At 42.4% G+C, this 15,179-nt stretch overlaps 1 protein-coding gene across 1 annotated transcript in view; it reads right to left on the bottom strand.

The window, feature by feature from the left end:
- Positions 1 to 6,673: 6,673 nt before the first annotated feature.
- Positions 6,674 to 15,179, bottom strand: part of LOC137521778 (leukotriene B4 receptor 1-like) — a 65,442-nt gene continuing 56,936 nt past the window's right edge. The window contains exon 3 of the mRNA XM_068241507.1: positions 6,674 to 7,972. Coding sequence (XP_068097608.1) covers positions 6,938 to 7,972 — 1,035 coding nt within the window. The 3' untranslated portion in view covers positions 6,674 to 6,937. The remainder of the gene's footprint in view (positions 7,973 to 15,179) is intronic.

Here is a 15,179-nt window from a genome sequence, read left to right as displayed (position 1 = left end):
GATTAAAGCTTTTTATGCATGCTATACTAATCTTGGCAGGGCCAGCTGGTTGGGGTCATCTCTGCCAAGAAACTAGAATATGTACAACCACAATCCCCCCCCCCTCCCCCACACACACCAATGCGTCACCAAAAGATCCGAAGTGCCCAATCATCTTGGCCAAGTACAGCGCTGAGCCCAGAACTGTCACTCGAGGAATCAGATCCCAATCCTAGTGGACAACAATCACTGTACACTTTTGCAAACATTTTTAAAATTTATATATATGCAAATGTATACCCTGTACATTTGTTACAGATTAAAATGCACCATAAGTTTATTTTCTCCTTTGTTGCTGTTACTTACAGTAGGTAGTTAAAATCTGACAGATCTGACATGTTTTGGACTAGTCCATCTTCTTATAAAGAATTCTCGGGTTTTCTTTATTTTCAGGTGCACATACTAAATGGAAATTGATTAGCCTAACTGCCAAAATGTTATGCACATGAGTAGGGAGATCGGCTGGCATCTTTGTATGGTTCCTTTACAGGGATTGCTTTTGTAAAGAATAATCAAAATATTGAGAATCCTCCATGAGGAGATGGACTAGTCCCAAGTGACAGCAACATAGGAAAAGTAATTTATAGTGCATTTACTCTGGGACTAATGTACATCTTATTTGTACATGTTTGCATGTTTTGAAATGTTACCATTTGTTTAGATAGTGGTTCTTTAAGGCTTGTACACACCTTAGAATTTATTTGTCCAATAGGTTGTTTGTAAGTGTTTCTTGCTGTGTCCCCTGATGTCTATAGACCAATCTTTACTAATTACACATGCTGGCTAGATGTTTCCCACTGCAACTTACCCCTGCTTGTCCTCCCTCTTTCCGTCTCTATAAAGCACAGCAGGCTGTTAGGCAGAGAGTCAAGCAGTGCAGGGCCGGAGCTACCATAGGAAAAAATGGGCAATTGCCCCAGGGCCCCAGAGCCTGTAGGGGCCCCCAAGTTTTGTCCCTCCCCATCTTAACTGTTGCTCCCCAGGGACTCTGCAGAGTCTGTTAAGTTGGGAGGTGATTGGGGGAGGGTCAGCAGCCAGCTCAGGGGCCCAGGAGGGAAGTTTGGCTGCAACAAAGGGCCTCTAATGACTCTTTTTGGTCGGGGGGTGTCTGTTGGGGGGCCCCCAGGCTAATTTTGCCCTAGGGCTCAATTGCTACTTGAACCGGCCCTGAAGCAGTGTGTCTATATGGGGATTCATCACTGTCTGTGATTGCAATCTTGTGTTGAGATCAGTGTTTTATTTCGAAGGTTACAGCCACTTGCTGATAATCTGTGTTGGGAAATTGATGCCTCCTCCCTAGGGTGGTTAGTAACTCTTTTTGCCTTCCCGACATGGTAAGATAAAGTGGGATGTATTGTTTACCCACAACTATACAACAAGTCCTTTCCCTTACAACTGTTTCAAAACTTTAAAGTGAAACTGAAGTGAAAAAACCCCATGACATCATGAATTGTATGTGTAATACAGATAATTAGTAGAACATTCGTAGCACAGAAAAGAGTCTCATAATTTTATTTTCAGTTATATACAGTAGCTTTTTTATTATAACTTTGCATCTCTCTGTCGTATTTGCAATTACAAACCACACTGTAACTTAAAATATGAAACAGAGCAGAGCTAATGACCCTTTCAACTCCCCTGCAGTAAAACTTTATCTGAAGCTGTGCCTCACCGTTTCTTTGATGTATAAGTGCTTCAGAAAATAGGACTGTCTTCAACCCAAGTTGGGTCAGAGAAGCTCTTTTGCATAGATAACAACTGAAGTTTCTTATCTCTTCCTGTACTGGAAACAATATGAGACTCTGTTCTTTGCTACTAATGTTCTATTTCTTAGCTGTTCTACACATGCAATTCATAATATCATAAGTTTATTTTCACTTCAGATTCTCTTTAACAAGTGTTTGAGAATGTACAGCAGAGTGGTTTGTTTAGAAAAGAGCAGGAGAGTTAAAAAATAAATAGTAAAAATATGGGATGTCTTCAAAAATGGCTTGTTAAGTGTGAGAAAATGCAGGTAGTAGTTTATAGTAATTGGACCTGGTCCAATCTGGCCTATCCTAACTTGCTATGAATCTTAGAAACTGATAGTATGGCAACAGAATATCTCCCAACAGAATGTCTCCATGTAGGACTTTCCGACTGAGACTTTTGAGCTACATGAATGGTTAATACAGAGTGGAAAGTGTTTAGAATCTCCCGGGATTTCACAGCTAATGTTGCTGGGGCCCTCCCAGCCCTAGACGTTCCTGAACAATAGTACCTTTCTTAGCCTTCCACCATACTGTAGCTTTACCAGGATATGACAATTTACAGGCATATACAGTACAATGTATGCAGTGTCTGGAAACATCTCCCGCTATATCTGCACGGAGACCAAGGCTGCAAAAAAGCTGCACTATGCAACCCATCTCCGCAAAACACTTTCGGAAATTCCTTTACATGTCAAACTCCCTCCCTGAGCTCTACTGCTCACTTCTCTATCTAAATACAAGTGACAGGTGTCCGAACATGGAATGCAAAATATAAAAATTAGGATTAGGGATAACCTGCCTCATGTATGTGCAAAAACATCACACCTTATGGGCTGCTATGCTATGGCTTTGATATACCTAGCAGGGACAGAAACATTAACAGCATTAACAAATAAAGCTTTTTAGAGGGGTAGAGGCCAAAACCCAGATGTAGTTTTTATTTGTTTGCTCTCGATCAGTATTAACGTATTAAAGGCACTGAGGTCCCAGGGAGTCAGGGTACATCTCTGCAGTGGGGACACCTCAGCCAAATGAGTTTCCAAGCCCTTTCATCACTTTCCAAAAGAAAGCTGCATTTTCTTAACAAAGACTTGACCAATGAGCATTCACTTGTGAACTCACTTCTCTACTTTTTTGCTTCCGCAAGAAATTCTGGTGATTGACACCGACTGACCACTACCCAGTGGAGATGCCTGAACATCTTGTACAAACATCACTGGACAAGCTCAGATAAGTAAAACATTAAGTGAATGATACCTCTCAAATGAACATTATTATCATTTATTTATAAAGCAACAACACAACAGTACAGAGAGCTGTACACAACTTAAAAGTTTAAAATAAGAGATGAACAATCTTGAGAGAGGAAGAGGAACCTTCACATAATTAAGGAACAGCAGACTAGCAATGTATTAAAATATATAGTTTGACCTTGAAATGCTACTCTAAGTCAATGAGCATTCTTTGTAACTGTCAGAGGAATACAATTATGAAAACCCTTATTGCAAAAAAAACATAACATTCAAAATACATACATATAATATGTACATTTCCCCTAGAGTAAAATGCAATAAATAATTTTTTCCAGTTTACTGTCATTTACAGTATTCGGTAAAAATCTGACAGATCTGACTGTTTTTTGGACTAGCCCATCTCCTCATGGAGATTTTCAATATTACCTTTATTCTTTACAAAAGCACTCCCTGGAAAAGGATTTATACAAAGATGCTGGGCGACTCCCCACTTGTTTGCACAATTTTTTTGGCAGCTGGACTGAGCAACCGCCTTTCATTGCTGTTCAGTAAATGCTCTTGTAAATAAAGAAGTACCTGAGAATCCCCATAAAAAGATGGACTAGTCAAAACTTTGTTAGATTTTCAGTACCTGCTGTAAGTGACATTGACATAGAAGTAAAGTAATTTATAGTATATTTTACTTTGGAAGATATCTACATTTTATGTGTGTCTATTTTAAATATTTAAATTTTTTTGCGACAGTTGTGCTTTAATGCAGATTTAAATGGACTCATTTGTAGACATTAAAATGATTCAAACAAAGGGCAAAGCAAATCCAGTGAACTCATGCAGCAGATATGGGGCTTGATTCACAGAAGGGTGATAACTGAGTTATCACGCCTAAAAGCTTTGCACATGCAAACTAGGGTGCTAAGTAGTTTTCACTCTAGTTTGCACCTGCAAACTAGGGTGTAAAGTAGGATGCAAACTACTTAGCACCCTAGTTAGCACGTGCAAAGCTTTTAGGCGTGATAACTGAGCTTTTAGGCGTGATAACTGAGTTATCACGCTTATCACGCTTTTGTGAATCAAGCCCATTGTACCTACAGCTACTAATAAGTGACTGTGATTTGGCTGATGTTTGTTGTTCCACAGTGATGGTGTATTTGCAAACTTATTTTTGCAGACTTTGCTGTGCCCAAATGCTCAGGGGTTTGACATTCCCCTGAATTTTGCCCATTACAGTCCATGCCTCCCAATAACCTCTGCCCCTTCTCACTCACCTGTATGAAACCTGAGAAACAGCAATGCACTGAGAAATGGGAGGGCTGGATGGGTGGAGTGTAGGAGAGCAGCCCTCTGCTTGTTACAGCCAATCACAGGGCTGCTCTCCTACACCGTGCCCATACAACCCAACCATCCAGCTCTCTCTATGGTGACATCAGCCTGTCTCCCTTTAGAGGTAAGTGAGCTGGTACACCATTTAAATGAAGGCACAGGGATAGCCGGCCAGAAAAACTTGCAGTATGGTTCATTGGCAAACCCACGTTTACATTGGGATGTGCAGGTTGGTGAATATGCATGTCTGCAAACATTAGTTCACGCGTTTGCCATTTGGATCATTCTTAATTCTTTAAGCATGGTAAAACACCTTCAGTTCAGATATTAAAAACTATGAGCAGATTGTGTAGGCAAACACTCATACTACATGGAGGTGGTACAAGTGGTCAATCGGATTGGCCATTTATAATTGAAGGTGCATACCAGGCTTTCCCGTCCCTATAATATGTTGCTTCCGGTCATGTGATCTAAATTCAACTAATTTGTTTAACTGCAGATGTCTTGGTGTAACCACAGAAGGTAACATTTGAGCTCTCGCTACTGAGCTGTTAGATTATACATTTTGATCTGTTTCTGGATATAGGGTTTACAATACCAGATCAAAAAAACTTTTGTACTTTAAATAACTACTAATATGAGTTACATCCTTTACACTATAGTTATTTATATCATCATTTTAAAACATTTTCTTTTAGAAGTTCTGTGTAAATATATAGATATAGGAAACAGTCTGAGAGCAATTCAGTGCTCTTGTACTAACTTTAACTTTAACATAGCTGTCAGTGGATAAAGTAGTTTTGCTATGTGTATATTATTTCCAGTGTGCCCCTCTTATGTGATACCCTCCCCTCTGCAAACTTGCCAAGCATCATTTTAGGGTCTCATTCTGTATTTCATTAGGTTTTTGATCCTTTATTTTTGAGGTTCTGATACTTAGTGCAGGTTGGGAGAGCTATTAAAGTGCCTGGACCCTGAAGTACTCAAAAAATAACTGGCAGACCAGTAAAGTGTCAAAATGAAGGTAATGCTTTATTTAGGCCTCTTTCCAACTGAAAATTGGATTGGCATAAAAAATACACTGTAATCACAATTGTCCCTTTTAACACTGTGCATATTTTGATCATCTCATGTTTCCAATATTTGCACTTTCACAATTGCATTTGCAATATCCATCAGAAAAAGAAAGATTTGACCAAAATTGCAATGCAGGAAAAATGTTTTGTTGTTGAAATGTTTCTCCAAGATAAAGTTGCAGGCACGTTGTGATTCCTGAGTTAGTTACAATGTTGTGAGAGCATTGCTACATACAGTGTGCTGTGGGTGAATGACAGCAGTCTGCACAAAATTGTAGAAAGTAACACAAAATGTCGGGACCACAGCTAAAAGTGTACATCAGCTTTGATAGATCCGGCTCTTCATACAGTGTACATAGTAGCATGTAAGGTCATATACACAATAAGCCACATGCCATCACCACGGTGAGGCTGTGGAGCAGTGTGGGAGCAGAGAAACCCACCCTCGCTGTGGATGTGGCCATGGAGCCTCAGAAGATGTACAGGGCATGAGACAGCCGTCAGGCAGGTTGCTCTGGTCTCACACTGCCCATGGCCAGTTCTAGAACTTCTGCTGCCTGAAGCAAAGTTTGGAGAATCCCCCCCAGGTGGCAGGCGCCAGGTGACCCAAACTGTTTGTCCAAGCGGCGCCCCCTAGATTTTGCCACCTTAATCACGTGATTCAGGTGACTTCATGGCAGGTCCGCTCCTAACACTGCCCCACAGCCTCACTGTGGTGAAGGGCATGTACTTATTGTGTATATTTATTTATTTATTCAAGTTTTTATATAGCGCCAACATATTACGCAGCACTGTACAGAGTTTATTGTCTTGTCACTAACTGACCACATTTGCTATGTATGCTGTATGAAGAGCAGTATATCAATTAAAGCTGATGTACACTTTTAGCAGCCAGGATCATTACTTACTTACACAATTTTATGCAGGAAAAATGTTCAGTGTAGTATGTTTGGGCTTGGTCACAAAATGGATCACACCAGTGGAATAAGCAGGCAAAAAGGTCCAGGTCAGCACACCGTTAGAAGATGCAAGTTTCTTCAATTTATTGCTTCATTAGCACATGAATATGACAATTGTTTCGGGGCCACAGCGGGTCCCCTTCTTCAGATAGTTGTTTGTTTGCACTATCTGAAGAAGGGGACCCGCTGTGGCCCCGAAACAATTGTCATATTCATGTGCTAATGAAGCAATAAATTGAAGAAACTTGCATCTTCTAACGGTGTGCTGACCTGGACCTTTTTGCCTGCTTATGATACTGTCGGATGTTTGGGCTCAGCATCCACAGGTTGCAGCACCCGGACTTGGGGAAAGGTGTGCCACGTCTACAACATAATTGCATTACACCAGTGGAATAAGTACACCACAATTACCATGTTAATCGCGGTGCCCTTACTATCGGCAAATCGTGCGTGATCCAAAAATGGGTTCAAAACACAGACAGTGGAAAGGAGTCCTTATTCAGCATCACTCTGTACAATCAAATGAGGTATCTTATATTTTACTTATTGGTATTTCCCAAAGCAATTGGTTCCTCTTGACTTTTTTGTCTGAAAGCCTGGGAAACCTTCCTAAGAGTGCCAAATTCAGAGCCAGCCCCTTCAAACAGCTTGGCCATGAATTCCACCCCAGCTGTCCTAATGAAGCTACTACCGGCAAACACATACAGAATCGGGTTTACACTACTGCTGACGAAAGCAAGAGCTGTCACATTTGGTCTGGCAATGCGAGCGGTACGTCTTATCTTGTCTGATGAGAACACTTCACCTGACACCTCTATCATATTGACCACATGGTAAGGAAGCCAAAACAGGGCAAACATCACTATAATCATGACGACCAGCCAGCTTGTCTTTTGTTTGCTTTGAAACTTAGCACTACGTAGCCTCAGTCCAATGTAGACGTAACAGGACAGGATGATGGTGAATGGGATGGTGAAGCCTGTCATAGTCTCAAACATATACTGAAAAATAATGTCTCCGGGAGAACTGTGAATATGTTTACACTGCTGCTTAGTGTTAATTGTTTCAACTGCTCGGTATATTGGCATAGGAATGGCTAACAAACATGCGAACACCCAGATAGCAACAATTATTTTGCTAAAAACTATTTTTGTTCTAATGGTTAGACAAGACATGGGTCTGGCCACAGCAAAATATCTGTCTATGCTCATAGAGGTGATAAGGAGGATGCTGGCATACATACTCAGGCAGCTAATATAATGACAGATTTTACAAATAATATTGCCAAATGCCCAGCTGCCAGTGGATAGGAGATGAAGGAATACAGGTGCTGTGAGAATGACAATGATGTCCGCAATGGCCAAATGCAGGATAAGGAGGCAGGTGACGGAGCATTTCTTCATGCATCTCACAATGGTCCAGATGACAAAGGTGTTGCCTGGGAAACCAATGATGAAGGCCACTGAGAGGACGGCGATGCTGAGGCCCGGGGAGTAGCCATGAGGAGCACCTCCATGCGTAGTTGCATTTGTGAAGGAAGAACTTCCAGGAGTTACTTGTCCAAATCCTGCGTACTGCATATGGGAAAAGAAACAAATGTAAATTGTTATGATGAAAGCATAGATTTAATAGAGTGACTGAAATAAATAATACAAGGAAAATAAGAGCCCTTCCTCTGCAGCAAATGGTCTCTTTTTTTCTATTCACACACATAGGGCTTGATTCACAAAAGAGTGCTAACTGTCAGCACGGCCATTTTCGCGCGAATTTTCGCGTTTGCGCGCGATCGTGATTTGTTGCGCGCAATTCAATGGTTTCGAGGGCAAACGCGAATTATCGCGCGAAATCATTAAAGTTCGCGCGAAAATGGCTGTGCTGACAGTTACCACTCTTTTGTGAATCAAGCCCATAGTATGGAACTTCAAAAACTGAGATATGAAAAAGCAACTTTGTTCCTACCCTTGCTTTGCATGTGGCAGGCTGCCAAAAATGGGATTACGTTGTAATGGATTTTGAAAAGACATAATTGTATGAATGGATTAGCAGCACTGGACTGCCCTGACTGATAATCTGTATAAGGGGATATAATGGCCTCACTTAAGATGTAATGTAAGCTCTTTGGAATTATATGAATTCAGCTTTTGTTGATTGGGAGCATCAGCCCATCAGCCTCGAGCAGCTGGACTTTGCAAGGAAGGCTATTTATGCTAGAATGCTATAGGCTCCCTCTTCCAATGTCTCATCAGTGTTAAATTAGTCCAACACAGTACTAAGAAGAAATTTACATTTTATTCTGTGTGAATGTGCCCTAACGCCTCTTATCAGGTATGGACCAGTAATGGTCGATCATCAGCATAACTATTTTTCTTCAGATGCTACAGAAAGCTTTGGCTCTTATTCCACATACTGAGTGTAGTGGTGACAGTATGACTATGCTCACACAGGCGGCAGAAAAGCATTGGAATCACTGCATGTCTGCTGCACCCATGTGTTGGTGTGGTTTGTAGCAGTGCTGCTCAGATACCCTTTTTCAAAATTCGAATTGATTCGGATCCGGATACCCAGATATCCGAATCCGAACTTTCTGATATCTGCGTACATGCACATATCCGAACGCATTATCCGGGATATCCAGGCGGATTCGTATATCCGAATAGAAAACCGGAATTGGCCTTTAAATTGCTTCTAAAACTTTTTTTAGGGTAAATGAGGCATGTAGCATCATGTTTTTTTAAAAGGAAACACTAATTGATTATGTGGGGACTTAAAATCCCCCCCCCCCCCAAAAAAAATAAAAATTGGGTGTAAATTAACATCAGGACTAGGTTCCAGACAGCGGTCGTGCAGCCCACATTGGGCTTGATTCACAAAGCAGTGCTGACTGTTAGCACGCCTGTGAAAACCCCCTTAGCACGTCTAAACTTTATGCGCGTAAAAGTTTACGCGCGCACTGCACAGAGCGCAGGGCGCTCCGCGTGAAGTGCCCATTAAAGCCTATGGGACTTAGCGCGCATAGCACTTTGCGCGCGTAACACTTTACGCGCGCAAAGTTAGCGCGCGATCTGATTGAGAAATCCGGTGCTAACCTACTTAGCACCCTGGTTAGCACGTCTAAAGACTTTAGACGTGCTAAGTAGGTTAGCACCGCTTTGTGAATCAAGCCCATTGTGTCCAAAGTCCAACCGCACCACTGGGACATGACAGTTTTCAGGCCGGACACCTCCAACAAATGATGCAGCAATTGTGTTTTTGGCTAAATATAGGTGGTATCAGTTGCCTGTGGCACCCTGGCGGTGGGAGCAGCACAGGCAGCAGGAGCAGGGCAATGCAGCAGGTGTAACATGTGCCAGGAGCTTGCTGGACGTGGCACGTGGCAATTGGCACGTGGCACTTGTCACGTGGCACGCGCCAAGTGCCACGTGCCATGTAACGTTGGTGGTACCACGGCTGTAAAAAAAATTGTGAACCAGGCGGCTTAGTTAGTAATAGTTAATCAGGAGGAGCCAGGAGGTTGTGGTGGTGGGGGTAAAGGGTGGTAAGGCAGGCATAGTGATTCCCAGCCACTTCATGTCCCCCTCTTGCCAACAACAGGGAAAGACTCGCCCAACAGGGTCTAGCGGAGTTTTTTCCTTGCACGGGAAGCGGTGTAGGGAGCAGAGGAGGCCACTGAGGACTGGCTGCCTGAACATGTCTCAGTGTCGGCAGGAGTGGCAGAAGGGGTTCTGGTGCTCCGAGCCTGACCACTGTCAGCGCCAGCTTGCTTCAGCCACATGATGTGGGGTACTTGTACTTTATTAAAATCGGGGTTTCGACTTTAAAGCAAATCAGCACGGAGTGACAAACAGCAGAGGAGAAGACACTAGTGCACACTAACTGTCACACTGACACTGCTCAGCACAGCAGTTCTGTAGTAAGCTAACACAGTAGTACTACTCTAACTAACTAACTAACTAACTAGCACTGACTGCAGTACTAACTACACAATAACATAGCAATCCTATTCCCTAACCTATATTGTAACTAAGGCTATTAGCAGGCCAGCAGCTGGCCTTATCTGTGCATAACACACACACAGGACAGGACCTATAGCAGCTGCTGCAGACCTGCAGAACACACTCTGACTGTCACTGAATGAAAGCAAAGCTAGCTACCTAATAAACAATAGAACAATAGTGTAGTGATAGTGAAGGTGTTAATCACTGAACAGCTTTAGGTTTATCACTGTATACAGCACTTGCTAGGCCAGCAGCACTGGAACATGTCTCTCAGTGAGCAGTCACAAGCAAGGATGAGATTTCTCATCATGGCACCCCTCCTTAATATACAGGGGGGGCTGGCCAGGGTTCCCTTCTGTGATTGGGTGCTAGGGCTTAAGCTGGGAGCCCTCTGATTGGCTCAATGAGGTCAGGAGGGGCTGGTCAGGGTTCCCTTCTGTGATTGGTTGCTAGGGCTTAGGCTGGGAGCCCTCTGATTGGCTCAATGACGTCATGGACGTCATCTCCTTAGTTACAGTATCTGGATTCGGATATCCGACGGATATCCGGATTGCGGATAAATATCCTCGTAGTGCTTTTCGGGTTTACACAGAAATCCGGAATCCAGATCCGAGGTCGGATAGCTGAAAAAGTTCGTATTATCTGGAATCTGAATGAGCACCACTCGTTTGTAGGTTGACCAGCGTGGAGTGCTGTACCAGCTAGCCCAATCGGGCAGCTACCTACTAAAGACATGACATGCAGTGGTGGTAGGCGATTATGGATGGGAGGGATGGGGTATAAGGAGGGACCACAAGGGGATGATCGCAGTAGGGGACACTTATGATGAATAGAAATGGACACAGGAGACTAATAAGGGGATGAGAGCAGCAGGGGGGATTCATAAGAATGGCATAAACGTAGAAATATGGGGTAGCCATTGAGGTGGGTGGGTGCACACTATAGAGTAAGCAGTGGGAGCAGAATGGGATAAGAGGAAGCAACAGAAGGCCGAATAGAGGAGAGGGCGGTGTGTTGCACATGGAGGGAAATTAAAATAAAGGGAAGTTGTAATTAACAGGAAGGAAAGTACCAATTAACAGGAAGGTAAGTAGCAGAGGGCACACAAGAAAAGGTGGATGGGAGGCAGTAGGAGGCACAAAAATGAGGTGAAATGGATCACAGGAGCAGGTCACACATATGTGATCTGAAAGAAGAAATAAGGAGGCACACATAGAGAAACGAGAGAAGTGAGGGATGGGGCAGAAGAAACTGCACATAGGGTGACAAAAGGGGACTGAGCAGTTGAGGGCACAGAACAATGGGGGAGTGGGGTGGCAGCGAGGATACACATGATATGGTTGCTTCCAAGAGCAAAAGCAGCAGGTGGCATAAGGGAATGATAGGTGTGAAAGCAGTGGTACACAGGTGGAGATGGTAGTTGGGAAAACAGCAGGTGTCACAGCAGGAAGTGAAAACATGATGGACGGGCTTCTCTTGTAAGTTTTGTAGTGGTGGTACTTTTTTCATTGTGTAGTAATGGTGTTAATAATTCTATATGGGATCATGAAAATTTGGTATTTTTTAAAAACTTTTTATAGCCCAACTCTGCTCTACGCTTCTCCACAGCTTTGTATCTGACCTATCTGGTGTGTCCCATGGTATACATGTTCTTGGCTTGGTGGCCGTGCAGAGCCTTTCAGAACAGGTTTATTTATACAGACATTTATACAAACACTATGGGTTGGATTCACAAAAGCGTGATAACTCAGTTATCACGCCTAAAAGCTTTGCACGTGCAAACTAGGGTGCTAAGTAGTTTGCACGAACAAACTACTTAGCACCATGGTTAGCACGTGCAAACTACTTAGCACCGTAGTTTGCACATGCAAACTACTTAGCACCCTAGTTAGCACGTGCAAAGCATGTTAGCACGTGCAAAGTGACTTTTCACTGGCGTGTTAACGTGTTGCATGCTTCAGTGAATCAAGCCCTATGGCCCTTAGAAGTGCTCATGACACTTTTTTCCCTAAGTTTTCTCTTAAGAGATAATTTTTCATCTTTTGTTTAAAATAAATTTTTAGCACTTTGCAACTGAAAAAGTGCTAAAAAGTAGGTGAAAAAGTCCTGTCAAAATTATTCTGAGTATTTTCTTTCTTGCTGTTGGCTTAAAAGGCATTTTACTGATAAGGTGGGAAAATATCATCTGGGAAAAAACTTGGGAGAAAAAGAGAATTGCATATATGGACTTGTGATAAATCATGTAACACTTTGGGCTTGATTCACAAAAGGGTGCTAACTTAGTTAGCATGCCTAAAAACCCGTTAGCACGCCTAAAGCCCTTTAGGACGATCAAAACGACGCACGAGGTGCGCCTAAAATGTCACGCTAAACTTTGCGCATAATTAACAAAAGCTTTGGGCGCGCTAACTGCTTAGCACCATAGTTATCACGCCCAAAGCTTTTAGGTGTGCTAACTGAGTTAGCACCCTTTTGTGAATCGAGCCCTTTGACTGCACACAGGTGGACCATAGTGAATGAATTATGTGGCATCTGAAATTAGTTGGCTGAACCAGACTTTACTTATATACAGCATTCAACAGCTTTCAAGTTAATACTTTTTCCGTTTTACTTGTATTATATGTTTATACCACTTAAAGTGAACCTGAGATCAAAGCTTATCCTGTATTTATACTTACCTCGGGCTTCCTCCCGCCCCATGAGGTCCATGGAGTCCCTCACCGTCCTCCTTGGCCCCTCCATTCTGCCACTACCAGGCCCAGTAATCGGGCCAACCAAGCTCTTCAGTGCATGTGTGGCTCGGCCGCTCATGCGCTTCCCGTCCTGTCGCACCCCCGCAGAAAGCTCTCAGACGTGGGAGCGTAATGGGGGGAGGGGGGCGTGCCTGGCTGAGGCCCGCATGTGCTGAAGGGGCATAAATGCATGCGGCTGGCCCGTTTACCTGGCTAGATAGCGGCAGAATATAGGGGTGGAGGAGTATGGCGAGGGACTCCACAGACCACATGGGACAGGAGGAAGCCCCAGGTAAGTATAAATACAGGATAAGATTTGCTTTCAGTTTCACTTTAAGTGGAATAAGCTAGTTAGACTACAATGTCAAGTCCATGACATGAAATCATGACAATGAATAATTAATAAAAACTATGTTTTCACCTAATCTTTGAAAAGAACCTTAAACCTCAAGTTTTATCTTGGTCCTTGGTCCTCCCACGATTGTGTTGATATGCATTTTCAATTATTAAATCCAGGATTTGACCCTGTACCCTGAACATTATGGTAAAATCTAAATCTAAAAATTGTCATGAGCAATTTTGCAATCCAAAATCGATATATATATTTTTTCCACACAAATGCAATACATCAAGGAATCAATTAAGCCTGCAGGTAACCTGATGGAGGTGTATGGAGAAGAGACAGGCTTAAGTCATGCAGGCACCTTGGAGATTTGCCCACCATGCATGTAGATGAGGAGGATGGGAAAGCACACGATTTGCAGTGTCTCTGTTAATCTGAAATGCCAGCCAATTATTATGTGCCATATGCTTGCCATATGCAGATAAGATCTGTGTTTCTTCATCATTACATCCCAGCTAATCAGCAAACCACTTGAGCTACTGAGCAACAGTCTGGTGTACTGTAGCCAGCCAACATACACTTTGGGCATCATGCAAAGAAGAGGAAATACCAATTGCTGCTATCTAACCCTAGGACAGGAGAGGCATGTGGGAACACAAACTGTAAAGGTCACTAGACATGAGTCACCTGGGCTCTTTGTAAAATATTATGCTACAGCAAAGCAAACAAGCATTATATTATAAGCTTTACATCCAAAAGCAATTATCCAGAGCATTCAAATCTCTTTTAAAGGGAACCTGAAGTGAGAGACATGTGGAGGCTGACATGTTTATTTCCTTTTAAACAATGCACATTGCGTGGCTGTCCTCTTAATACATTTAGCATTAGACCCTAAACAAGCATGCAGATCAGATGTTTCTGACTCAAGTCTGACTGGATTTCCAGCATGCTTGTTCCAGGTGTGTCATTCAGACAATAATAATCAGAAACATAAGCAGGACTACCAGGCAATTGTCATTGTTTAAAAGGAAATAAATATGGCAGGTTCCTTTTAAACCTCCAAATGGCAGGGTTGGGCCGGCTAAAGGCAGAGGTGGATACTTTGTTTATTAACTTTTTGCAGCACGGCCTAAAATGTAGTTTCTGATTTGGACATGCAAATGGGATAATTATAATCTACCAGTTCTATAATTTGCATAGAGAATAAACATGACTGCCCTACCATATTGCACTCCAGAGCAGCTATTGTTTTAAATGTATTATCATTTCAAGGTTATACTATTTTCCAATGATTTTTGGATTTCATTCTGAAATGATAACATATATGTATTTACTAACTGATTTACCTTTTTGATTCTAGCTGCAGGTCATGGCAAGGTCATTTATCTGCTTCTGATCCCTGGTCTATGTGTATTGTGTTATTTTAAGGGAGCAGGTAGAGAGAGGATCAATGAGATGCAACAATTCTGAATTCCATGCAAATTAAACGCAAACTCTATGCAGAACTATAAGAACACTGATAAAAAACACATTCTATAATACTTGGTCCTTAAAATGTCTAAGTAAAGAATGTAAATCTACAAAGGAGACACGGGCCACTTAAAAAAATAAAATGTAACCGCTGCAAAATAGTGGCAATAGTGTAGAAAGACTGAACACAAGCATTGAAAATGATTGGTGTAATAACCATGTGGCAAAAACAACAGCCATC

Source organism: Hyperolius riggenbachi, chromosome 1 (assembly GCF_040937935.1).
Source record: "Hyperolius riggenbachi isolate aHypRig1 chromosome 1, aHypRig1.pri, whole genome shotgun sequence".
NCBI lineage: Eukaryota > Metazoa > Chordata > Amphibia > Anura > Hyperoliidae > Hyperolius > Hyperolius riggenbachi.
Note: the sequence above shows the minus strand (reverse complement) of the source record. Positions and strands in the feature narration are given on the sequence as shown.